Genomic DNA, 27,554 nt, shown 5'->3' with positions numbered 1-27,554 from the left:
CAGATAGTGTTTTTCTCTGATACTGCTTTTATAAGATTAATCATCCTTTCATCATCAGTTAAAGGTTTTTGAACCATTTTGGTTTTACCTTTCTGATGTAATAACGGTTCGGTACCAAACGAGAGTGGTAACCTTCCTCCTGTATTTCCTTTTCTAGAACCTGAAGTTTGTTCTAGATTTGTGATTTTAGTTTGAAGATCCTTTAGGGTTACAAGAATTTCTTCTTGTTTCTTAAGGATTCCTTCAATCTGCCGAGGTATTTCATACAGCTGATTGCTGTAATATTGTACCGTCTTTTGAATTTTTCTAAGATCTCCAGAGAGTTTAGAGGAATCTGGGGTAATTTCTAAAAATTGAGAGATAGAAATCATCTTTCTGTCATAAGTAATCTATTGTGAACAAATTAACTTGTTTATAGGATTTCATATAAATAAAATCCTCTTGATTCAAACCTTCATTTGAAGTCATCTTTTGTAAAAAATCTTCTCCTCAACAAAGAAAAGTATGAGTTAACGAATAATATTAAGTCTGAATATTTAACCTAAAGATCTGATACCATTTTTGCGGATGATTAAAGTACCATAATTGAGCACAAACATTTCATAAATGGAGTACATAAATGCATAAATTGGGTACAAGAATTAAACATTGGATTTGACCAAGTTTGGTGGTCCTAGGGAGTTTTAAGAAAGAATTTTTATTGTAGGGATTTATAAAAAAGTTAGGTTTGGGTTTAGGAATTTATTCACAATTGACTCTTAATATTACTCACATTTCATTTTATGAAAAATAAAAAATAGAAAATAAGAAGCATATTTATCTTTAAAAAAAAGAATTTAGCATACAAATAAAATTCAAGAAAGCACATATAAAGCCCATTGGGCCCCAAGGATTTTAATTTCCGTTGATCGACTTGACTTTTTTTTTAATCACGTTGACTGACTTGACTAAACTAATATTTTATATTTTGACCTGTCAAACTTCATTTAGATCACCGACCAACGGGAGTTTATATGATCCACCGGTGAAATTCACCCGGTGGATCTGGGCCGTTCATGGCCCGCGCCCCACATCCAGGGGCCGGGCCCCATGGATGGTGGATGCTGCATCGGGTGAATTTCATTCGGTGTAGCATAGAATGGCCCCCGACCAACATCTTAAACTTGAGATGAAATATTGTTCAAGAAAAAAAAACAATTTATACAATTCATGCATTATGATAATATACGTAGCTTCAAACAATTCTGGAAGGCTAAGCTAGCATTCACCAATATCTTTGCATCACATTAACAACTTCTTTATACGCAAACAAAATTTAATTAAAACTCACTTGAAGTACTCCAAAACTATGATTAAAAGCTGGATGCATGATTCAATCTTATTCCACACAATCAAAATCTCTTCATCGCCCTTGATCCATAGAAATGGTCAGTTCATTATTGGAGATTGAATCTGCAGGTTTTAAAGACAAAGAGGAAGACGCGACTGACTGACGTCTCCTCGCTACAAAAGCCGGCTGAGTCGGAGTTGGAAGAGGAGACGATGTTTCACTGTCAAGCAATACAACAACATTTGACATGGTGGGACGTTCACCCGGATCTTCTTGGATGCACAACAACCCGATATTTACGCACTCTATCACTTGCGATTCGTCGCATGTTTCCACCAGTGTAGGATCTGTCAAATCTAGGGCCTTGTTTTCGGTCCACAGTGTCCATGCCTGTTGTGAAGCCACGGTTATATGCATGTTCTTGAAGGCAAAAGCTGTAACTCTATCAGTCATATAAAAGCAAATGTAACTGATGGTATAATGATATTGAATTTCGAAATACAAAGGGGCAAGAACCAACTGAACATAAGGAATGGTAACAGTCACAATGATGGAGAGTAGTGGCTGCTGAAACTGATGGATTATGCTGTAAATTTCGAAATTCATGCTGCATGTAGTAGTCAGAAATGTAACAGCCACAATAATGGAAAATGATGGCTGTTAATATGAGTTATTGGCCATGAATGGGAGGCCCTTCAGCTGCTTATTACACCTATAAATAATGGCAGATTCAAAAGGGAAATCACACCATTTTCGAGTACAAAAATGAGTAAAACTCTGCACATTTTCGAGTTCCAACCTTCTGCCACTTTTGAAGCATAGCAGAAGCAGCACCAGTTTGATAGCAGCAGTTTGATAGCAGCAGATTCGTGTCCAAAGTTTGAGCAAGGTTTCTATCCCAGTTTCGAAGCAAGCACTCTGTTCTATTGTTGAAGAAGTTTTTTGCTCACGTTTGAGGCTTACCATCAACATCAGTTTCTGCACGATTTTCTTACAAATCACTTAAGGTAAGAGGGCTTATATTTATGCATGTTTTTAAAAACGTTCATGATCTTGTTTGTGAAAACTCAATCGTACATCGTCTGGTTCATATTTCTTTGAATTTCGTACATGTTTATTCCATGAAACTCCTTGTTATGCACTGTTAGAATTCGACTTAAGAAGTGGATAAGGAATTCCGAAAATATGATAAGATATGATATGGTCCTGATGCGATGGGTTTCCCCTTAGAGGAGTAACAATTAGGGACTGATCAATAGCCATGATTAACGAGATGAATAACAGTGCTATGTCTAAGTTTATGTTTCATTCATGATATGTGTTCATGCTCAGTTTCAAGTTTTGCCTTGTCTTGATTTATGTTGTGACATGTGTTGGAACATGCTCCCTTTGAACTCCTAGACATCTGTATATTCAACATTTGCATGTACGATTGGCCCCCTCTTGCTGAGTGTTTTCCAAAACACTCACCCCTCTTACTTCCCTTCCCAGATACCGAAGAGCAGTTGGATGACGATGAGCAACACGCATTCTGGGGTTGGTGATCAAGTCTAAAATTATGAAAATGCTAGCAGTCTTATTAGTTTTATTATCTTTTACATTTTTCTTCCGCTATTGTCATGTTTTGATATTGTAAAGACATTTATGGATTTGTAAAAGACTGGTTGAAGGCTATTTATACACTACATGGCTTGTTGTTTTACGATTTAAAATTGTTAACAACGCCGATGCTGCGTTCCGATATCGGGGTGTGACACCTGTCAATACATGCAACTAGCAGATTACTGAATACATATACACAGAAGAATCTCTCAAGTTAATTTCCATGCAACCATTTCAGAATTTGAATGAATGATGATCTAAACTCACATGTCTTAAGAGATTTAACACTTGTTCCGGATTGTAAAATCCGGTGTTCTCCTTCCCACTGAATATTTCAAGCAACACAACTCCGAAACTGAATACATTGGACTTGGTCGAGAATTTGCCTTCCAAAGCATATTCAGGCGACATGTAACCGCTGCTCAAAGCAATAGGATGTCAACTTGGGAATAACATATATATGTTTCAGAATGTGAAAGAAAACTTACAGTGTGCCGACGACATTGTTCGTGCTTGCCTCCGCTCCTGTGCCTTCAACAATCCTCGCCAATCCAAAGTCTGATATCTTGGGGTTCATGTTTTCATCTAGCAAAATGTAGTGACCCTTACCTAGATCACCTACTAAACAAAACTTAGGCATGCAATTGATTTAATTAAATGGATATCAGAATAAAACTGCGAAAACTATAAACAATATACAATCCCAAGGCAAGGAATCTGTAAATACCCAAATATTATACAACCAGATCGAACAGCTGAATCAATCTAATAAAACCAGAATAAAACCTAGGCAAATCTCCAGCTGGCCAACAACTGCCTAGCCCCTCTTGGATCCACCCGCCTCGTCCAATCGCAAACCTGCCCCATGGAATAGGGTGTCCAGAAACACAGAGTACGAGACGTGAGCATAAAACGTTCAGTACGAGAGTATGAGTATACATGCATGCAAAGTGAATTCCCTATAAACTCGAGGTCAAGGATCAGATAACAGAGACAAACCGGGCCCTGGTATGTAGCACGCTGTGCCGTCGCTTTAGGAGGTGGCTCCCATACCATAATACCAGTGGATATGCCGAACCCAAATCGATGGAAGTCCAACCACTAACAGGATAGGGAAAAACCCTACTAACAGACATCTCGAAGGAGATAGCTCAGTATGCAAATGAATGCAGCATAAATCAATGACATATAAATCATATAGTCACATAATACATGCATATTCAGTCAGGATATCTCGAACAGTACTTTCGTACCTCAAATCAGTGCAAGCTCTACCAACTCTAGGTCCACGCCTATAGTCTGCTCTACACTGCCAAATGATACTACTATCATTAAAGTGCTCTAAAAGTCTTAACTAAGCTATTGCATACTCTTAAATATTTATAGGAAGCAAAAGCTATACCTTCATCCGTCGTTAGCCCTTTGATGTCGATGCCTCCAAAACTTGGGCACCACTCTGCTATGACTTCCGAATGCCTCGACAACTCCCGGGTCAAGCCTAGGAAGGCTAGAATAACTCGAATACGACTAGAATAGAGAGGAAATCCGGAATTGGCAATTGAAAATGAATTCTAGGCCTTTTATTTATAGACAACGATCGGAGCCTCCGAACCTCGATCGGAACGTCCGAACCTCGATCGGAACGTCCAATCCTGCCATCGGAGCTTCCGAAGATCCTGATCTGCCACGTGTCAAAATATCACTTGTTGACTTCGAATAGGGGTGATCGGAGCTTTCGATCCAACCACACGTCATGCCTGACGTAATACCATCGGAGCTTCCGAACTCTTTCCAAGTAATTATGATTAATTCCTTAATTACTGATTTTGGTTACGGGCTACTACATTCTCCCCCACTTAAGATATTTCATCCTCGAAATCAGATCTTAAGTACTGAATGAAATACAGAATTCAGAAACATTCTTAATTCAAATCAAACGTTTACAAAGTTTGCAGCTGAATACATCTTAAGAATGAAATCAAAACAACTCAGGATGGTCTTCATGCATCCTGTCCTCAGGCTCCCAAGTAGCTTCCTCAGTGCCTCGGCGGTGCCACTGAACTAAAACCAAAGGAATGACTTTGTTTCGCAAAACCTTATCCTTATAATCCAGGATACGAATAGGTTTCTCAGCATAGGTCAAATCCTTGCTCACCTGAACCTCAGACCGCTGCAAAATATGGGGCTCATCCGCCACATACCGTCGCAACAGAGATACGTGAAACACGTCGTGAATACTGGAAAGATGCGGTGGCAAAGCTAGTCGATAAGCCAAATCGCCAATGCTCTCCAAGATCTCAAACGGACTAATAAACCTGGGAGACAACTTGCCCTTAAGGCCAAATCTGAGAATTTTGCGAAAAGGTTACACTCTCAGAAACATTTTCTCCCCGACATCGAACTGCAAAGGCCTACGCTTGGTGTTAGCATAGCTGGCCTGACAATCCTGTGCAGTCTTAATCCGTTTCTTGATCTGATCAACAATGTCTACCGCCTGCTGGATAAACTCCGGTCCCTCAGCCTGTCTCTCCCCCACTTCTTCCCAGAAGAGTGGAGTACGACAACGTCGCCCATACAACGCCTCAAAAGGTGTCATCCCATTACTAGTATGATAGCTGTTGTTGTACGCGAACTCGATCAATGGCAAATGATCCTGCCAGGCTGAAACAAAATCCATGACGCACGCTCTAAGCATATCCTCCAAAGTACGGATAGTGCGCTCTGACTGACCATCGGTCTCCGGATGATAGGCGGTACTCAAACTGAGAGTGGTGCCCATCGCACGCTGAACACTCCCCCAGAACCTAGAAGTAAACCTGGGGTCTCGATCGCTGACAATGCTCACAGGCACTCCATGAAGTCGAACGATCTCCTGAATGTACATCTGTGTCATGCGATCCACAGAGTACTCTTGGCTATAGGCAATGAAATGCGCTGACTTGGTGAGTCGGTCCACCAAAACCCAGATAGCATCACAGTTCCTCGGGGATACCAGCAAATGGGTCATAAAGTCCATTGTGATAAACTCCCATTTCCATTCAGGAATAGGCAGACTGTGAAGCAATCCTTCAGGTCGTCAGTGCTCTGCCTTGACCTGTTGACACACCAAACATTTCGAAACAAACTGATAAACACTGCGTTTCATTCCTTTCCACCAGAAACGAGTACGTAGATCCTTGTACATCTTGTTGCTCCCAGGATGAATACTCAACATAGTGCGATGCACCTGAGACAAAATCTCCTCTCGCAACTCTACATCATGCGGAATCACAAGCCTACCAGACAAACACAGAAAGCCATCTGACTGATAGTGAAATCCAGACAAGCTACCCTCGTTAGCTAGACGAGCGAAATGCTGGGTCTTCGAATCAGACATCTGAGCATCTCGAATCCGCGAATACAAAGCTAGCTCAGATAATATCGCAAACATCTGGATACTCTTCATACCTTTCTTATGCTTGAAGGTATATCACGAAGTACAATAATCACTGATCGCACTAGACATCGAACAAGTCTGAAGTGCGGATAGTCGCACCTTGCGACTCAAAGCATCAGCAGTGAGATTAGCAGCTCCCGGATGGTACTTAATCTCGCAATCATAGTCCTTAAGCAAGTCCATCCAACGTCTCTGCCTCATGTTCAACTCCGCTTGAGTGAACAAATACTTGAGACTCTTATGGTCGGTGAAGATCTCAAATTTTTCGCCATACAGATAATGATGCCAGATTTTCAAAGCGAACACAATGGCTGCTAACTCCAAATCATGGACTGGGTAGTTGTCCTCGTGAAGCTTCAGCTGTCTAGAAGTGTATGCGATCACATGCCCATCCTGAGTCAGGACACAACCTAACCCCTGAAGAGAAGCATCAATGTACACCACATACCCTCCAGATCCTGATGGTAATGCCAACACCGGCGTAGAAGTCAACCGCCGTCGAAGCTCACAGAAGTTCTCCTCACACTCGGATGACCACTCGAAATCCACACCCTTGCGGGTAAGCTGCGTCAAAGGTTGAGCTAGCTGAGAGAAGTTCAGAATGAAGCGACGATAATACCCTGCTAGACCCAGAAAACTACGGATCTCAGCAACTGTCGTCGGACGCGACCAATTAAGCACCGCCTCAATCTTTCTTGGATCAACAGAAATCCCCTCCCTGGATATGATATGGCCAAGAAAGACCACTCAATCCATCCAGAACTCACACCTGCTAAGCTTGGCGTACAACTGCTCATCCCGAAGAGTCTGTAGTACTATCCACAAGTGAGAAACATGCTCTTCAGTGTTGCGCGAATACACCAGAATGTCGTCAATGAAGACCATGACAAACTTGTCCAAATACTCCCTGAAAACGCGGTTCATCAGATCCATGAATATAGCCGGTGCATTGGTCAAACCAAATGGCATCACTAAAAACTCGTAATGCCCATAGCGAGTACGGAATGCAGTCTTGGCTATGTCCTGATCTCGAACCCTCAACTGATGATACCCAGATCTCAAGTCAATCTTGGAGTAAATAAAAGTACCCTGCAGCTGATCAAACAAGTCATCAATGCAAGGAAACGGATACTTGTTCTTCACTGTAACACGATTCAGCTGCCTATAGTCAATGCACAACCGCATAGACCCATCCTTCTTCTTTACAAAAAGAACAGGAGCTCCCCAAGGAGATACACTAGGACGAATGTACCCCTTGTCCAAAAAATCCTGTAGCTGATTCTTCAACTCACGCATCTCTGACGGAGCCAGACGATACGGTGCTCAAGAAATAGGCGAAGTACCTGGCATCAACTCTATGCCAAACTCAACTTCCCTAACAGGAGGAAAACCCAAAACCTCATCAGGAAATACATCTGAAAATTCATCCACGACCGGAATACTCTCTATCCCAACGCTCTCAGCGGAAAAATCAACTGCATAGATAAGTTAGCCTTCCCCGCCAGACTCTAGAGCTCGACAGGCTCTCAAAGCTGATACCAAAGGCATCGGGGGTCGCGCTCCCTCACCATAGAAAAACCAGCTATCACCTTCAACCGGATGAAAGCGTACTAATCTCTGGTAGCAGTCCACTGAAGCTTGATAGGTAGTCAGCATGTCTATCCCCAGAATACAATCGAAATTGTCCATCGCAAGGACCATGAGATTCGCCAACAGAATGTTCCCCTCGAACTCTAAAGGGCAACACATCACTAGACGCTTAGCCAAAGCAGATTGGCCCGTCGGAGTAGAAACAGACATCATTACGTCTAGTGCAATGCATGGTAACTTATGCCTCTTAACAAAACGTGCAGAAATGAAGGAATGAGATGCACCAGTGTCAATAAGTACAAGAGCAGGTATACCATAAAGCAGAAAAGTACCTGCGATGACTTTCTCATTCTCCTCCACTGCCTGATCATGTCTCAGGGCAAACACCTGGCCAGAAGCTCGTGGCCTCAAATGAGAACTCCCAGCAGGCTGTCCCTGCGACCTCTGCTGAACGGTGGCCTGAGAACCAGATCCTGAACCAGAACCAGAACTGCCTCCCTTAGATAGTGGACAATCCCTCCGGATATGACCTACCTCGCCGCAACGAAAACAAGCTCCAGAAGCTCTACGGCACTTGTCGGATGGATGGTTCTTCCCATAGTGATCACACTTGTTCTTCCTACCAAAACGGACAACACCAGCAGAGCCAGAGGAAGAAGAAGTAGATCCAGACTTCTTGAAAAATTGGGCACGGGGACCCAAAGAACTAGCAGGTCTCGACTGAGAGAAAGACCTGTTCCGCCGAATGCTGTCCTCCGCCTGGTGACAACGGCTCACCAAACCCTCGTAGGACATGTCGTCGCCAACCGCCACACGGTCATGGATCTCAGGGTTAAGGCCCTGAAGGAACATGTTATACTTCATATGGGAGCTGTCAGCAATCTCCGGTCAATAAGATAACAGATCGAGAAACTTCTGCTGAAACTCCTCGATACTCATGGCTCCCTGACGCAGACTCAGAAGCTCACCTGCCTTTTCCTGTTGGAGAGCAGGAGGGAAATACATCTTATAGAAAGCTGTACGAAACTCGGCCTAGGTGGCCACTCCTCTAGCCAAAACCAAAGGTGCAGAAGTAATCCTCCACCATCTGTGGGCACGTCCCTCTAGAAGATAGCCCAGTGTCTCCATCTTCTGATCCTCGGTGCAGTGCAATGTCTGAAAGGTCATCTCCATGTGTTCCAACCAGTTCTCAGCTTCCTCCGGAGGCTCACCTCCAACTAAGGGCTTAGGACCCATAGATAAGAATCGACGCACAGTGAAACGCTCTTCGTCATGATGACGATGATGCCGTTCTCGACGACGCTCTCGGTCGGCATCGCCCCAACGACCGCCTCCACTTCCGTGGCTACTCTCATCATCGTAGTTTGCCATCTACAAAAATACCTCATGATGAGACTAAATCCCAAGAATACTTTTGCATGATCTGATACCATAAATGTAGTGACCCTTACCTGGTTCACCTACTAAACAGAACTTAGGCATGCAATTGATTTAATTAAATGGATATAAGAATAAAACTGCGGAAACCATAAACAATATACAATCCCAAGGCAAGGAATCTGTAAATACCCAAATATTATACAACCAGATCGAACAGCTGAATCAATCTAATAACAACAGAATAAAACCTAGGCGAAGCTCCAGCTGGCCAACAACTGCCGAGCCCCTCTTGGATCTACCCGCCTCGTCCAATCGCAAACCTGCCCCATGGAATAGGGTGTCCAGAAACACAGAGTACGAGACGTGAGCATAAAACGCTCAGTACGAGAGTATGAGTATACATGCATGCAAAGTGAATTCCCTATAAACTCGAGGTCAAGGATCAGATAACAGAGACAGATCGGGCCCTGGTATGTAGCACGCTGTGTCGTCGCTTCAGGAGGTGGCTCCCATACCATAATACCAGTGGATATGCCGGACCCAAATCGATGGAAGTCCAACCACTAACAGGATAGGGAAAAACCATACTAACAGACATCTCGAAGGAGATAGCTCAGTATGCAAATGAATGCAGCATAAATCAATCACATATAAATCATGCAGTCACATAATACATGCATACTCAGTCAGGATATCTCGAACAGTACTTTCGTACCTCAAATCAGTGCAAGCTCTACCAACTCTAGGTACACGCCTATAGTCTGCTCTACACTGCCAAATGATACTACTATCATTAAAGTGCTCTAAAAGCCTTAACTAAGCTATTGCATACTCTTAAATATTTGTAGGAAGCAAAAGCTATACCTTCGTCCATCGTTAGCCCTTTGATGTCGATGCCTCCAGAACTTGGGCACCACTCTGCTATGACTTCCGAACGCCTTGACGACTCCCGGGTAAAGCCTAGGAAGGCTAGAATAACTCGAATATGACTAGAATAGAGAGGAAATCCGGAATTGACAATTGAAAATGAATTTTCGGTCTTCTATTTATAGACAACGATTGGAGCCTCCGAACCTCGATCGGAACGTCCGATCCTGCCATAGGAGCTTCCGAAGATCCTGATCTGCCACGTGTCAAAATATCACTTGTTGACTTCGTATAGGGGTGATCGGAGCTTCCGATCCTGATCGGAGCTTCCGATCCAACCACACGTCATGCCTGACGTAATAACATCGGAGCTTCCGATCCTGCATCGGAGCTTCCGATCCTGTTCGGAGCCTCCGAACTCACCTTCGGAGCTTCCAAATTCTTCCCAATTAATTATGATTAATTCCTTAATTACTGATTTTGGTTACGGGCTACTACACAGAATGTTGCTTGTTTTCAAATCCTTGTGAATAACCCTCAACCTTGAATCTTGATGAAGATAAAGAAGCCCTCGAGCGATCCCTAAGATAATCTCGAATCTCTTCTTCGAGTCAAGCAACAACCTGTTTTCTTCATCTGAAAGAAGAAATTATTATTTCTTTGATGCTAATATTATTCAAGATAAGGATTGCTAAAGTACTACTAAGTAAATGTCCTACCAAATATGAAGGCATCCAAGCTTCTGTTGGGCATGTATTCATATAGTAAGATTTTTTCGTGTTTGTTGAGGCTGTATCCTAAAAGTCTCACAAGGTTTCTATGCTGAAGCTTCGAGATCAAGACTACTTCATTTTGTAATTCCTTGACGCCTTGACCGGAGCAAATCGACAACCTTTTCACCTCCATTTCTTGTCCTCCCGGAAACTTTCCCTGTTAAAATTTATACCACTAGCAGCCCTTGTTGCATAAAAAAGAATTGCCTTTTTTTTCTTTCGAATTCAATACTATGAGTAGCAATATCTCACCTTATAGACAGGCCCAAATCCACCTCGCCCGAGTTTATTAGCATCAGAGAATTTATCAGTAGCAGATAAAATGATATCCAAACTATAGAAAGGTACATCAATGGCCTTCGTGCTGTCCTTTTCGATATTCATCAATTCATTTGCATTTCCTTCATATTCATGTGAAAAGATCACTGGATCCTTTTCATTAATGTTCCCTTCATCGTATAGAGAAATGGAATCGTTTTTTTTTTCAAAAAAAAAAAGAAAAAAAGATGGTAATAAGCTCGCATTATTTTCTTCTATGAGATATTTTGTGCTTCAAGGCAGAGTACTATTCATTCAACATTCTATGTTCAACTTATGCGAGAAATCAAGAAATGAACCATTACTGAAAATTCTAACACTTACCTTTTCCTTTGAACAACCAGCTTGTTCGACGCACGATGATGATGCAGCATAAAATAAGTAAAACCCCGACTACAGAAACGATGGAAACAATTACCTTCTCCTTTCTTCGCTCATTGTTTGTTGATGCTGAAGAGTTTCCAAATTCAGTAGTTAGAAAAATTTCTTGAAGTAATAATCCAACAACATAATACTGATTCCCAGTACACCTACTGATGCGATTACGGATAGCTCGCATGTTGATCACATGGTTAAGGACCCGATGGAGATGCCTCGAGGACCAATTACGAGAGGTCGAGCTAAGAAGTTCAAGGAAGCACTTTAATCATTGATGATGAAATGTCAAGAAAGCATTGGAATGTCTGAAGAATACTTTGGGGAATGTTACAATCATATTGAAGTTCAAAGAAGTCAAGAAAGTAGAGAAAATATCAAAGAAAACACAAAAATAGGTGACAGGACCCGAGAGGCATGCATGTCCGCACCATTTCCAGCGCGCCCGCGCGCATCTGTGTGAGTTTTGAAGAGGATGGACAGAAGCCCATGCGCGCCCGCGCCTTCCTGACGTGTGCCCATGCCAGACAGACAGAAGCCCATGCGCGCCCGCGCCTCCTGACGTGCGCCCGCGCCAGAAGGACAGAGAGCTATGCGCACCCACGCGTATTCCTTGCATGCCCGCACCTCGTGTTTTTACACACAGTTCGGCATGTTTGTGTGTGTGCGAGACTTTTGATATTTTTGGCATTATTTTCTTATTTTGAGTCTTTTATTCCTACTAGGAAACTTTTAGGAAGACATGCGCGCCCGCGCGCATTTGTATGAGTTTTGAAGAGGATGGACAGAAGCCCATGCACGCCTGCGCCTTCCTGACGTGCGCCCGAACAGAAGCCCATGCGTGCCCGCGCCTCCTGACGTGCACCCGCGCCAGACGGACAGAGAGCTATGCGCGCCCGCGCCTCGTGTTTTTACTCACAGTTTGGCATGTTTGTGTGTGTGCGAGACTTTTGATATTTTTGGCATTATTTTCTTATTTTGAGTCTTTTATTCCTACTAGGAAACTTTTAGGAAGACATGCGCGCCCGCGCGCATCTGTGTGAGTTTTGAAGAGGATGGACAGAAGCCCATGCGCGCCCGCGCCTTCCTGACGTGCGCCCGCGCCAGACAGACAGAAGCCCATGCGCGCCCGCGCCTCCTGACGTGCGCCCGCGCCAGATGGACAGAGAGCTATGCGCGCTCGCGCCTCGTGTTTTTACACACAGTTCGGCGTGTTTGTGTGTGTGCGAGACTTTTGATATTTTTGGCATTATTTTCTTATTTTGAGTCTTTTATTCCTACTAGGAAACTTTTAGGAAGATATTATCATATCTTTAGATATATTTTTAAGTTATTTCGCGATATCTTTTATTATTTGTAGTTGTATTATAAATACAACAAAAACATTCATTAATGAGATAAAATTCAGATTTTGATATTTATCAATTAAAATTCTCTCTAGAATTTTATTAAGCTTTTGCTTACCCAAAAATCCAACTTATCAAAGTTTTCAACTTTGTGGCGTTTGTCGATTGATTATCCTCGTGGGTTGTCAGAAACAGGTTTTCTGAAAGTTCCGTTGTGATCAATTGTTTTTCTCTTCGTGATTGTTTGTTGCTAGTTTCAAGTAAACTAGATGAATAATCCAAAACCTTTACTTGTTTTAAAGATTGGGCAATTTCTTGATTTCTTTTATTATTGGATTGAGGGTACGATTTTAATATAGTCGTGTTTGCCTTCCATACATTAATAATTCATATCATTTGGTATCAAAGCCAAGGTTTTGAATCAAGTAAGTATCTATATTCATCTATCTCTGTTCTTCGCGTTCTTCATTCTTCTTATCCGTTCTTCATCGTTCTTCATTGGAATATTTCCTTCGTCGAGTTTCTGTGTCGTTTCTTTCAAACTTGTTATCCAAGTCTCGTGTCTTGTGCTACAAGTTATAAATTCAAAAAAAAAATGATTTGAAATCGGTCAAAAAAAAAAATAGAGACCGAAATTGTCAAAAAAAAATAAATAAATTGAAGAAACAAGATAACTTGTGGACAATTTTGTTCTTGTTCATCCTTGGGTGCAAGTCAAAAGTCGATCATCCATAATCTCTTATTCTTGTTTTGTCAATCTTCGAGAGTCGATCTTCAAGCGGCTAAAAGTTGTGCACTTGAGAGTTTGATTCACTATTATACCAAGCAAAAGCCTAAAAAATTGTGAGTGGAAAGAAAAAGAGTGATTGAGTGAATTCATTTGGAGGGACTTGTGAGAACTTGTGTGAGGAATTTTATTACTAACTTTTTCTTGCAGGTACGATGAGTTCTAATAGTCAAAATTTTTCAAAGGAAGATTTGAGTATGATGATAAGGAAAGCGATGAGAGCTGAGTTGGAAATGATGCATGAAAGAATAAGTAAATTTGAAGTTAGTGAGGATGATGAGAGTTTTGGTGAGAATTCGGGTAGGAATAGGCGAGGTCAGGAGGATGGAAGAAATAGAAGAGAAGAAATGCGAGGGAGATATACTGAAGGGGGTAGAGAAGATGGGAATATTAGTGGGATTAAGATGAAAATTCCATCGTTTCATGGGAAATCTGATCCGAAGGATTATTTGGAGTGGGAGATGAGAGTGGAATCGGTATTTGATTGCCACAACTACAGCGATTCGAAAAAAATAAAGTTAGCAGTTGTTGAGTTTGTGGACTATTCTCTAATTTGGTGGGATCAGCTTGTTACAACTAGGAGGAGAAATCGTGAGAGGCCTGTTGAAACAAGGGAAGAGATGAAGCAAATAATGATGAAAAGGTTTGTTTCTAATTACTATTATCGTGATATGTTTAAGCGATTGCAGAATTTGAAGCAAGGCTCGAGAAGTGTAGAGGACTATTCCAAGGAGTTGGAGCTTACTATGATTCGTGCTAACATTGAAGAGGATAGTGAGGCAACTATGGCTCGATTTCTGTGTGGTTTGAATAGAGATATTCAAGACCAAGTGGAGCTATGACATTGTGTGGATCTTGAGGAGATGGTACAATTAGCTATGAAAGTGGAGCTACAGCTTAAAAGGAGAGGCATTGGTCGAGTGTCCTCGGGTGGTGGAGCTACTACACCTTGGCGTCCAAACGTTGGCAAACGAGAGAATGTCAAGATAGTGTCCAAACCAAAAGTTGACACCAAGCAAGAAACGCCAAAACAAGAAGTTCAAGGTAAATCTGAAACTCCCAGTAATCGTTCTAGGGACATTAAATTCTTTAGATGTCAAGGTCTTGGTCATATTGCTAGTCAGTGTCCTAATAAAAAAATAATGATTGTGAATGATGGTGGTGAGATTGAATCAGAGAGTGAGGAGGAGAAATGATATGCCTGCATTGGAGGATCCCGATGACGAGGGATGTAATGCAGTTGTTGGTGAGTTGTTGGTAACTAGGAGAGTGTTGAATGTGCAACAAAAGGAGGAGGAAGAAAATCAAATGGAAAATTTGTTTCATACTAGATGCTTTGTGAAAAACAAAGTGTGTAGTGTCATCATTGATGGGGGTAGCTGTACCAACGTCGCGGGTAGTGAAGTTGTTGAAAAATTGAGTTTGCCTACTTTAAAGCATCCTCAACCATATAAATTGCAGTGGTTTAATGATAGTTTTGAAGTGAGAGTGACTAGGCGAGTTGTGGTGCCTTTCTCAATTGGTAAATATGAGGATGAAGTGATGTGTGATGTTGTTCCTATGCAAGCCTGTCATATCTTGTTGGGTAGACCGTGGCAATTTGATAGGAAGGTGACACATGATGGTTTTAAGAATCGTTATTCTTTTACTATGAAAAGAGAGTCTGTTGTGTTGTTGCCTATGACTCCAAAACAAGTATTGGAGGATCATTGAAAAAGAAAAAGAGAGAAGAGGCCGAAAAAAAAAGAGTGAACAAAAAAGTGAGATGACCTTAGAAAAAAAAATGAAAGAAAAAAAGATGAAGAAAAAAATGAGAGGAAAGAGGCCGATAAAAAAATATATATGGCCCAAAAGAGTGAGTTGCGAGAGATTTTACATGTGCATACCCCACTTGTGTTGATTTTCTATAAGGAGATTCTCCTTAACACAAGTGATATAGCCGGAAATCTTCCGAGCAGTGTTGTTTCTCTCTTGCAGGAATTTGAAGAACTATTTTCGGAGGATCTACCTCAAGGATTACCACCTTTGAGGGGAATTGAGCATCAAATTGATCTTGTGCCTGGAAGTGCATTACCGAATCGTCCAGCTTATAGGAGTAATCCGGAGGAAACAAAATAGCTACAAAGGCAGGTAAGTGAACTTCTCGATAAGGGATTTGTGCGTGAGTCTATGTCTCCTTGTGCTGTACCTGTTTTGTTAGTACCTAAGAAAGACGGTTCATGGAGAATATGTGTTGATTGTAGAGCCATTAACAATATTACCATCAAGTATAGGCATCCTATTCCTAGACTAGATGATATGTTGGATGAATTGCATGATTCTAGCATCTTTAGTAAAATTGATCTTAAGAGTGGTTACCATCAAATTCGGATGAGAGAAGGTGATGAATGGAAAACTGCTTTTAAAACTAAGTATGGATTGTATGAGTGGTTGGTTATGTCATTTGGGTTAACTAATGCACCGAGTAATTTTATGAGGTTGATGAATCATGTTTTGCGTGCTTATATTGGAAAATTTGTTGTGGTGTATTTTGATGATATTTTGGTGTATAGTAAGAACTTGAATGAGCATGTTGAACACTTGAGGATTGTGCTAATCACACTAAAAACTGAACAATTGTATGCTAATTTGAAAAAGTGTGTGTTTTGTACAAAAGAACTTGTATTTCTTGGTTTTGTTGTGAGTGCTCAAGGTGTCAAAGTTGATGAGGACAAGGTAAGTGCAATTTGAGATTGGCCAACGACTACTTCTATTGGTCAAGTTCGGAGTTTTCATGGTCTTGCAAGTTTCTATAGGAGATTTGTAAAAGATTTCAGCACTTTGGCGGCTCCTATGACTGCGGTGATCAAGAAGAATGTTCCATTCCATTGGGGCGAGGAGCAAGAGAAGTCTTTTGATATTATTAAGCAAAAATTAATTAATGCTCCTTTACTTGTACTACCTGATTTTGCTAATACTTTTGAAATTGAATGTGATGCATCAGGTGTAGGAATTGGCGGTGTCTTGATGCAAGGTGGGCGACCAATTGCATACTTTAGTGAGAAGCTAAGTGGAGCAGCGTTGAATTATCCTACATACGACAAGGAGTTTTATGCCTTGGTTCGCGTGCTCGAGACGTGGCAGCATTATTTGAGGCCAAAAGAATTTGTGATTCATACGGATCATGAGTCTTTGAAGCATCTCAAAGGACAACAAAAGCTGAACAAGAGACATGCCAAGTGGGTGGCGTTTGTAGAAACTTTTCCCTACATTATCAAGTACAAGCAAGGGAAGAAAAACGTGGTAGCAGACGCTCTATCATGTAGGTATGTGCTTCTATCTACTCTAGATTCTAAGTTTTTGGGATTTGAGTATGTGAAGGAGTTACTAGTGATCTTGATTTTGGAGAGATTTATGCGTCATGTTTACATGGTCCAAAAGATAAATTTTTCGTGCATGATGGATATTTGTTTAAGGAAGATAAGTTGTGTGTGCCTAAATCGTCCATACGTGACTTATTTGTTAGGTAATCACATGGGGGTGGTTTGATGGGACATTTTGGTGTGGCTAAAACTTATGATACTTTGCATGAACATTTTTATTGGCCACATATGAAGCATGATGTTGAGAATATTTGTGAGAAGTGTGTGACTTGTAGGAAAGCTAAGTCTAAGACACAACCATATGGATTGTATACTCCACTTCCTGTTCCTAGTGAACCGTGGGTAGATATTTCTATGGACTTTGTTTTAGGACTACCAAGGTCTAAGAAGGGGAGGAATTCTGTGTTTGTGGTGGTTGATAGATTTTCTAAGATGGCTCATTTCATTGCGTGTCATAAATCTGATGATGCATCCCATGTTGCGGACTTGTTCTTTAATGAAATTGTTAGATTGCATGGCATGCCTAGGAGTATTGTTTCTGATAGAGATACTCGTTTCTTGAGCTACTTTTGGAAAACATTATGGTGCAAGCTTGGTACTAAATTACTGTTTTCGACTACATGTCATCCTCAAACGGATGGTCAAACTGAGGTTGTTAATAGGACGTTAGGAACTTTGTTGCGTGCTATAATTAAAAAGAATTTGAAGAGCTGGGAAGAATGTTTGACATTTATTGAATTTGCTTATAATCGTAGTGTGCATTCTACTACGAGGTATTCACCTTTTGAAATTGTGTATGGTTTTAACCCATTGACTCCATTGGATTTGATGTCGTTACCTATGAGTGAAAGGGTTAATATGGATGGCAAGAAGAAAGCTGAGTTTGTGCGAAATTTGCATGAAAAAGTTAAGGCAAACATTGAAAAGAAGAACTTGCAATACACGAAGCAAGCAAATAAAGGTAAAAAGAAGGTTGTATTTGAACCGGGTGATTGGGTTTGGTTGCATTTGCGGAATGAGCATTTTCCGGAAAAGCGGCGTTCTAAGTTGTTACATAGAGGCGATGGATCTTTCCAAGTCTTGGAGCGGATCAATGATAATGCCTACAAATTAGACTTGCCAGTTGAGTATAATGTAAGTACTACTTTTAATGTTTCTGACTTGTCGTTGTTTGATGTAGGTGGTGATCGAGATTTGAGGACAAATCCTTTTCAAGAAGGGGAGGATGATGCGATTACGGATAGCTTGCATGTTGATCACATGGTTAAGGACCCGATGGAGATGCCTCGAGGACCAATTACGAGAGGTCGAGCTAAGAAGTTCAAGGAAGCACTTCAATCGTTGATGATGAAGTGTCAAAAAAGCATTGGAATGTCTGAAGAATACTTTGGGGAATGTTACAATCTTATTGAAGTCCAAAGAAGTCAAGAGAGTGAAAAAAATATCAAAGAAAACACAAAAATAGGTGACAGGACCCGAGAGGCATGCGCGCCCGCGCGCATCTGTGTGAGTTTTGAAGAGGATGGACAGAAGCCCATGCGCGCCCGTGCCTTCCTGACGTGCGCCCGCGCCAGACGGACAGAAGCCCATGCGCGCCCGCGCCTCCTGACGTGCGCCCGCGCCAGATGGACAGAGATCTATGCACGCCCGCGCGTATTCCTTGCGCGCTCGCGCCTCGTGTTTTTACACACAGTTCGGCATGTTTGTGTGTGTGCAATACTTTTGATATTTTTGGCATTATTTTCTTATTTTGAGTCTTTTATTCCTACTAGGAAACTTTTAGAAAGATATTATCATATCTTTAGATATATTTTTAAGTTATTTAGCGATATCTTTTATTATTTGTAGTTGTATTATAAATACAACAAAAACATTCATTAATGAGATAAAATTCAGATGTTGATATTTATCAATTAAAATTCTCTCTAGAATTTTATTAAGATTTTGCTTACCCAAAAATCAAACTTATCAAAGTTTTCAACTTTGTGGCGTTTGTCGATTGATTATCCTCGTGGGTTGTCAGAAACAGGTTTTCTGAAGGTCCCGTTGTGATCAATTGTTTTTCTCTTCGTGATTGTTTGTTGCTAGTTTCAAGTAAACTAGAGGTGAATAATCCAAAACCTTTACTTGTTTTCAAGATTGGGCAATTTCTTGATTTCTTTTGTTATTGGATTGAGGGTACGATTTTAATATAGTCGTGTCTGTCTTCCATACATTAAGAATTCATATCACCTACCATCGATACAACTTACACTAGATCCTTCCCATTTATAGCCTCGATTGCAATAGCATCTTTTCTGACCATCACCCTTGTCCTGGCAATGTGAATCAGGCCAATCTTTACAATCTCCCGAATAATTTCACGTTGGCTCCGACGGCATCCTCCAACTTATTTTGATCTGATTTCCAACTTGAACATCTGGATTGGCGTTACCAGTTTCTATGTAGCAGGAGTTAGTCACCGTGAATGGTGATGATTGGTCAAGCTTCAAATTTTGGATCGATATGTTTCCTGTTTTACATCCAATAGCTCCTTCTGAGTTGTATCGAATAACAAAACTACTAATATTTTTGTGAATTCCAATCACTGGATATTTGCCACTCAATGCGAGGAATCTGATTACACCGGTGGCGTTATCACAGCTGAAACTACGGTATAAAGGATCGCCACAGTCTGGTTCGGTGCTCAGGGGATAAGGTATCTGGTTCAGAAGACATGGCTCACAGTTTCGCGTGGATCCTGCAACAAACACATTGAAAAGTGATTATAGTTTCGCATGGATCCTGCAACAAGCTGAAATGTTGCAGCTTGGAAATTGTGGGCAGCAATATGTACGTGACTTTGCTATCTGGCGGCACAACTTGGTATATTGTATAGTTTGAACGGTTTGAGTTGAAATGCGCTTATTATCTTACTAAAACAAAATATGCTCATCAGCTTCACATCCAGAAATTTGAGTTGAGATTTATACTATTCCATACATTTTTCTTTAAACTTTAGCATATTTAATGAGGTGCATAAACATTAGAGCTAATGTGATTCAGAATCACCTGTGCCTGATGCGCGAATGGAGATCATGTTATCATCAAGATTGTCACCAATCTGAAGATTTGTAAGATCTTGCGTCCATATCCAACAATTTGGATGAGCATTGCCTGTTTCCCTACTCGTGTTATTATCGCTTCTGTGCAAATACGCCCTGCATTTGCAATCACTCAGACACTCCCTCTCGCATGATGTCCTCTTCCCAGCTGTGGAAGACTAATATTGACTTGGTATTAAGTTGCTATCAATGGTTGAGATCAGCCAAATAGAGTCAACCATGATCCAAAGGCCAGGATTGCTCAGTTAGTTAGGACGGTTAATTAAGCTTGATTAAAAGAAGCTGGATCTGAGATAAGCAAGATGACTTCCTGAAGAACTCTGAGCTATCGATATCTTTCTTCTCTCATGTTCATATTCTCAAAAATAACACTGAAAGGAATTCTTCCAGATTGAAGATTCAAGATCGGAGGGCATCTTAATAGAGCTGAAAACTTCGAAGATCTTATAGTCTGTGTGTTCTTGTTAATGTTTAACACAAGTTTTTGATTAGCTTGTGATTATTATTTCTGAGGATTGTATTGAACGTGATTTTGGTTGGTGATTAGTGAATTCATATGGGTGAATCCCAGAACCTTGGATGTAGGATTTGATCATCCGAACCAAGTAAAATCTCTGTGTCTTTATTGTTTGTGCTTTCTATTATCTTACTTGGTGATTTCTTGTTCATTGTTGCTTCGGGGATTCTGGTCATTTGTCCATTGGATTTGGGTTCTGCGTGTAGATCTTAACAAGTGGTATCAAAGCCTCAAGGTTAAGATCTTGGGGCTAAAGAATCTGATAAGTGTATTCTACTTCTTCTCGGCTATAAAGTCTTTCAGTCATTTCTCTGATTCCTCGTGCGTACTATCCTTGAAGAATGTCTTCAGGCAAGGGTCATTCATTAGCAATGTCTACATCGAGGTTTGAAGTGGAGAAATTCGATGGCAAGAATGACTTTAATCTATGGAGGGAGAAGATGATTGCTCACCTGGGAAATCTAGGATTAGATGATGCACTACTATGAGAATCCAAGATTCTGGATACAAAAGAGAACAAGTCTGAAATTTTGAAAAAGGCCAGAAACACGATTGTTCTTAGCCTAAATGATCAGATTCTTCGGAAGGTGGTGAGGGAGAAATCAGCTGCTGATATGTGGCTCAAATTGGAGCAATTATACATGACAAAAGCACTGCCTAACAGGATATATTTGAAGCAGAAATTTTACAGCTATAAAATGGATGAAAACAAGTCCATTGATGATAATATTGATGAGTTCACTAAGTTGCTATCTAACCTTGAAAATATGGAGGTGAAAATAGATGAGGAAGATCAGGCCATATTTCTCCTGAATTCCCTGCCAAAAGCTTTTGATCAGCTGAGGGATACTTTGAAGTATGGCAGGGAAACTCTTACACTTGATGAAGTCACAGGGGCTGCATATTCCAAAGAGTTGGATTTAAAAGCTAATGGGAAGTCTCAGAAGTCTGCTAGAGAAGGCTTAAATATGAGAGGAAGACCATTGGAAAGGAAGGGATCGACTAACAGATGGAGATCAAAGTCCAGATCTAAGTCAAGACCAAGAAGTACATGTTGGTCCTGCAAGAAGGAAGGTCATATCAGAAGATTTTGCCCTTTGAGGAAGATAGGCCAAGGACAGGAAACTACAGCTAATTCTGATACATCTAATGTGCATGAGGGATATGAAGAAGCTGAAGTCTTGACCATCTCCTCTGATGATCCCAAGGAAGAATGGATACTAGATTCTGGATGTACATATCACATGTCACCTAGAAAAGATTGGTTCAATGAATTTCAAGAGTTATATTCTGGTTATGTACTACTTTGGAACAACCAAACGTGCAAAATTAATGGGATTGGATCAATAAAACTTAGAATGTGGGATGGCTCTATCAAAATCTTGACTGATGTAAGATACATCCCTGATTTGAAAAGGAACCTAATATCTTTAGGTACCTTAGATCAGAAGGGCCTAAGCTACAAAGCTCAAAGTGGCATATTGAAAGTGATAAAAGGTTCCCTGGTCATTATGAAAGCTAGTTTGAAACAAGGTCTGTATGTACTTCATGGAGCTACCTTATCATCTGAGATCAATGTAACCACCACTGATAAGGATCATACACTGCTGTGGCATCAGAGACTCGGCCATATGAGTCTAAAGGGACTTCAAGAGCTTAGTAAACAAGGGTTTCTGGATCAAAAACAGATCAATAATCTGGAATTCTGTGAGAGCTGTGTTCTTGGGAAAACTCATAGACTGAAATTTAACACAGCTGCTCACAATACAAAGTTTTCCCTGGACTACATACATTCTGATCTTTGGGGCTCTCCACAGGTACCCTTATCCCTATCAAAATGTCAATATTTCATTTTCGTTATTGATGATTATTCCAGGAAGGTCTGGATATATTTTCTAAAGTATAAAGATCAAGCTTTTAGTAAGTTTGTAGACTGGAAAACCTTAGTAGAAAATCAATTAGCAAGAAAAATTAAGACCTTAAGGACTGATAATGGTTTAGAGTTTTGCAACCGTGAGTTTGATGATTATTGTGTTAAAAATGGGATTGCTAGACATAGTACTTGTACTTATACACCACAGAAAAACGGAGTTGCAGAGCGCATAAATAGAATAATTATGAACAAAGTAAGGTGCATGCTTAGTGAAAGTGGTATGCCACCAAAATTCTGGGCAGAGGCAGCCTCAACTGCCTGTTATTTAATAAATTTGTCACCTTCCTCTGCTATTGAGTTTATGGTGCCTGAACATAAATGGTCTGTAGTAACCCAGATTCCATTTTAAGATAATAATATGTTAAACATGATTTAGGTTTGGTAATTAACCGATTCCGGGGCTTAATCGAACTTCAGAATCAAGAATTGGATTTTCATTTTCTGAGCCAGTTCGGACGGTCCGAAGAGGACTTCGGACGGCCCGAACTCAGCACACCGGGGGCTCCGAAGGTGAGCTTATTGACTTCGGAGTTAAGGCAAGTTTGGACGATCCAAAGTAGGATCGAACGGCCCGAACTTCACCTGTGCCAAGTAGGCAGGATTACTCAGCCATGATTTTTGACAAGTGTCGAATTTAGGACACTTCGGACGACCCGAAGTGGTGATCGGACGATCCGAACTCGACGTGTCTCGCATGCAGGCAGTGAGTTGGATCGGACGATCCGAACCCCAGTTCGGAGGGCCCGAACTCGTCCGAAAATTTTCCTATAAATAGGGGTCTTCAGATTCATTTCTGATTACGAATTCTCGAGTTTCCTTCTCCAGTTATATAGTGTGAGTTATATACTTGAGGGCCCTATCGGTTATAATAGAGGTTCTGGAATAACCAAGGAGTGGTTATAGTCATCCGGGACTAGCAACTTCAAAGGGCTATCGACGGACGAAGGTATGGTCCGGGAATCTATTTAAGTTTTGGGAGTACTTATTAGCTTAGTTAAGGCTTATAAAACTTGTGTAGTGATACGATGAACTTCTGAATATAGGCTTGGAACCTAGGATCCTACTATACTTGAACTAGCTTAGAGATACGTACACATTGACTGAGATTGCCAGCGAGTATACATGTTTATATGTTGCATTTATTTGGCATTATTATATGGCATGATATATGATTTACCGCTTTCTATATTCATATGTCATGTGCATATACACGTTGAGACTATACCTTGATATACCTGATTATAGAGCCGCTCAGCTCTATACTCGATAGTCTGTCATTGAGAGTACCGCGACGGCGGGGACATTTATGTCTGAATACTCTGGTGTACTTGACGAGTGTGGTTGCACCCAAAGGTTGATCCGTGCGGTGGCAGCACTCATGTGGCGCCGATACTGAGCATGACTTTTCAGATGACCCTTTACCAGTCATCATGTTGCATGCACTATATACATATGTTTACTCATGTTTATGTACGGGCGTTAGCGCTCACGTCCTAGTTATTATCTTGGACACCCTATTCCATGGGGCAGGTCGCAGGATGGACGGAGCTGGTAGTTCAAGGCAAGACTAGGAAGCAGGAGCCTTGAGGAGTTTATTATACAGTAGGATTCGATATAGGTGTATAATGTTAACTTTTAAGTTTTTCGATATGGTTGTATCACTATAGTATTAAGCCTGGATATATTTTACTAAGCTGATATGTAATTTATGGATTATGTTTCCGCACAGTTTACTCTGTTAAGTATTTTGCTGTATTAAGTTTAATGCATGTTATTAGTTGCCAGTTAGTAGGTGATTCCATGCAGGGTTACTACATTTTTTGTATCAGAGCATGCATAGATTTTGGGAATTAGTACTTGGGATTTACTCTAGTCTTAAGTAATAATTGCGCATTTGGGATTTTAATGTGCAATTTTTTCAGGATATGGCTGACGAGAGTCATGGTAGTGTTGGCCAGTGAGGTGGTCATCATCGTCATCATCGCCATCGTGATGATCAGTTTCATCCTCATGAGGGTAGACATCGCTATACTATTAATAAGTTTATGCAAGTAGGACCGAAACCCTTGGTGGGAGGCGAGAATCCTGAACAAGCAAGAAGTTGGATGTCCAAACTCGAGAGTGTTTTTCGAGCTTTCGATTGCACTGAGGAGCAGAAATTGGAAGTTCTAGAATTCGTTCTAGAGGATCGAGCATGATTTTGGTGGGATGCCAAGGCTGCTCAGGCACATACTGAGAGAGAACAGGTGACCTGGGGAGATTTCTGTCAGCAGTTTCAGAAATTGTATTTTCCTCCAGCTATTCGCCAGGCACGATCGATGGAGTTGCTTACTCTGAGGCAAGGATCAATGACTATTGATCAATATCAGCAACAATTTCTTGATCTGTTACCTTTCAGTCCTCATATCAGTGACAGTGATGCATCCAAGTATGATATCTTTCTGCAAGTCTTGAATCAAGATATCTACTCACAAATTGTCGTCTGTGATGATCCGACATCTTATGAGACTTTGGTAAACCGTTGCCGTCTTGTGAAGACCAGCAACAGGCGGGCACAGTTGATGATGTCAGGACAGCCTAGTGGATCTTTTGAGTCTAGAGCTCAATCTTTTGTGAAATCTGGACCTATGTCTTCTTCTACTCCTACTACTTTGTCTGGTTCTCGTGGTTCACGAGGTACATTCCGTTTCGGGAAGAAGAAGAAGAATAAGAAGAAGGAATTTTGCAGCCACTGTGGAGGGAAACATCCTGCAGCTTCATGTCGGAGGGCTACTGGTGCTTGTTATATTTGTGGTGAGCAGGGACATCTGCGGAGAGATTGTCCTCAGCGTATGGGTTCTGCTAGTGGATCGGGATCACATGTTGGATCTCAGGCTTCTACTTTTCCACATCAGCAGCCAGCACCACAGAGTTCTTCTGGTTACCGTCCACACTCACAAGGGCAGGTGTTTGCTCTGTCTCAAGACCAGGCTACTGAGGAAAGCGATCGCATGTTGGCAGGTACCTTTTTGTTATGTGGTATTCCTGCACTTGTTTTAATTGATACTGGAGCATCGCATTCCTTTATTTCTAGCCATTTTTTTAAGAGACATATATTACCTTATGTATCATTAGATATGGATTTAGTTGTATCTACTCCGCTGGAGCAGGAGGTAGTGACTAAGCGTCTAGTGATGGGTTGCCTTCTAGAGTTTGAGGGTCACGTGTTGTCTACTAATCTGATGATTCTAGCGATGGCAGATTTTGGGAATAGATATGCTGACTTTGTATCACGCTACTGTGGATTGTTATCAGCGTCTGGTACAGTTTCATCCGGATGAGGGTGATAGCTGGTACTTTTATGGTGAGGGTGCGCGACCTCCAATGCCACTTGTATCGGCTCTGAAGGCATGTCATGTCTTGGAGTCAGGTGGGGAGGGCTACCTCATTTATGCCGTTGATATGTCCACGAGTAGTTCGAGTATTGATCAGCTACCGATTGTCAGCGAGTTTCCTGATGTATTCCCTGATGAGATTCCTGGTTTTCCTCCGGTTCGAGAGGTTGAATTTGGTATTGATCTAGTACCAGGAACTACGCCTATATCCCGAGCACCTTATCGTCTGGCACTGTCACCATCAAGAATAAGTATCCTTTGCCGTGGATTGATGATCTGTTCGATCAGTTACATGGTACTTCTGTTTACTCGAAGATAGATCTGAGATCTGGATACCACCAGATGCGGGTACGAGACTCAGATATTTCTACGACTGCTTTCAGGACCAGATACGGGCATTATGAATTTTTGGTGATGTCATTCGGTTTGACGAATGCACCGGCAGTCTTTATGAATCTGATGAATCAGGTATTTTGAGAATATCTGGATAGATTTGTCATCGTCTTCATTGATTATATTCTTGTCTATTCTCATGATAAGGATGAGCATGCACAGCATCTGAGAATTGTTTTACAGACGTTACGAGATAAGCAGCTGTATGCGAAATTAAGAGAGTATGAATTCTGGCTTGATCGGGTAGTGTTTCTCGGTCATGTAATTTCTAGTGAAGGGATATCTGTTGATCCAAGTAAGATAGAGGCAGTGCTGAATTGGTCTCGTCCGACGACGGTTGCTGAGATTCAAAGTTTCTTGGGTCTAGCAGGTTATTACCGTCGGTTCATCGAGAATTTTTCATAGTTGGTCAGGCCTTTGACACAGCTTACACGGAAAGATGTTGCCTTCATATGGTCCTCGGATTGTGAGGAGTCATTTCACGAGCTACATAGACGTATTACTACTGCACCTATGCTAGCTCTACCTTCTGGATCAGGAGGTTATGTTGTCTATACTGATGCCTCTGGTCAGGGGTTAGGATGTGTTCTTACACAACATGGACATGTTATTGCCTATGCTTCTCGACAGTTGAAGACGCATGAGAATAATTATCCAGTACATGATCTCGAGTTAGCCGCCATTGTATTTGCACTCAAGATTTGGAGGCATTATCTTTATGACGAGAAATTTGAGATATTCACGGATCACAAGAGTTTGAAGTATTTATTCACTCAGGCGGAGTTGAATATGCGACAGAGACGCTGGATGGATCTTCTGAAGGATTATGATTGTGAAATCAAATATCATACAGGTTCTGCTAATCTTACTGCTGATGCCTTGAGTCGGCAGGTGAGACTGTCTGCACTTCAGACTAATGAAATATCTCATATGATACAAGAGTGATGTTCATTGAGTTTTACGCTCAAACACAGGAAAGGGAGAATTGGATTCGATTGTATACTATTCTATCTGAGCCAGCATTGTATTCTCAGATCAGAGATGCTCAGATATCTGATGTTAAGACT

At 41.2% G+C, this 27,554-nt stretch overlaps 1 protein-coding gene and 1 pseudogene across 1 annotated transcript; one reads left to right on the top strand and one right to left on the bottom strand.

Moving 5' to 3' along the window:
* Positions 1–1,391: 1,391 nt before the first annotated feature.
* LOC140886615 (G-type lectin S-receptor-like serine/threonine-protein kinase At4g03230) lies at positions 1,392–11,436 on the bottom strand. The gene is made up of 6 exons (XM_073293287.1): positions 11,231–11,436; positions 10,925–11,135; positions 10,701–10,841; positions 3,421–3,517; positions 3,200–3,350; positions 1,392–1,720 (listed from the first exon to the last, which is right to left on the bottom strand). The coding sequence occupies exons 1-6, from the start codon at positions 11,360–11,362 to the stop codon at positions 1,403–1,405; spliced, it is 1,050 nt and encodes a 349-aa protein (XP_073149388.1). The 5' UTR covers positions 11,363–11,436; the 3' UTR covers positions 1,392–1,402.
* Positions 11,437–14,424: 2,988 nt separating this feature from the next.
* Positions 14,425–18,578, top strand: LOC140888359 (uncharacterized; annotated as a pseudogene).
* The last annotated feature ends 8,976 nt before the right edge of the window (positions 18,579–27,554 follow it).

Source organism: Henckelia pumila, chromosome 3 (assembly GCF_033568475.1).
Source record: "Henckelia pumila isolate YLH828 chromosome 3, ASM3356847v2, whole genome shotgun sequence".
Classification (NCBI taxonomy): domain Eukaryota; kingdom Viridiplantae; phylum Streptophyta; class Magnoliopsida; order Lamiales; family Gesneriaceae; genus Henckelia; species Henckelia pumila.
The sequence above is the reverse complement of the archived record's forward strand: the minus strand, read 5'-3'. Positions and strand labels throughout refer to the sequence as shown.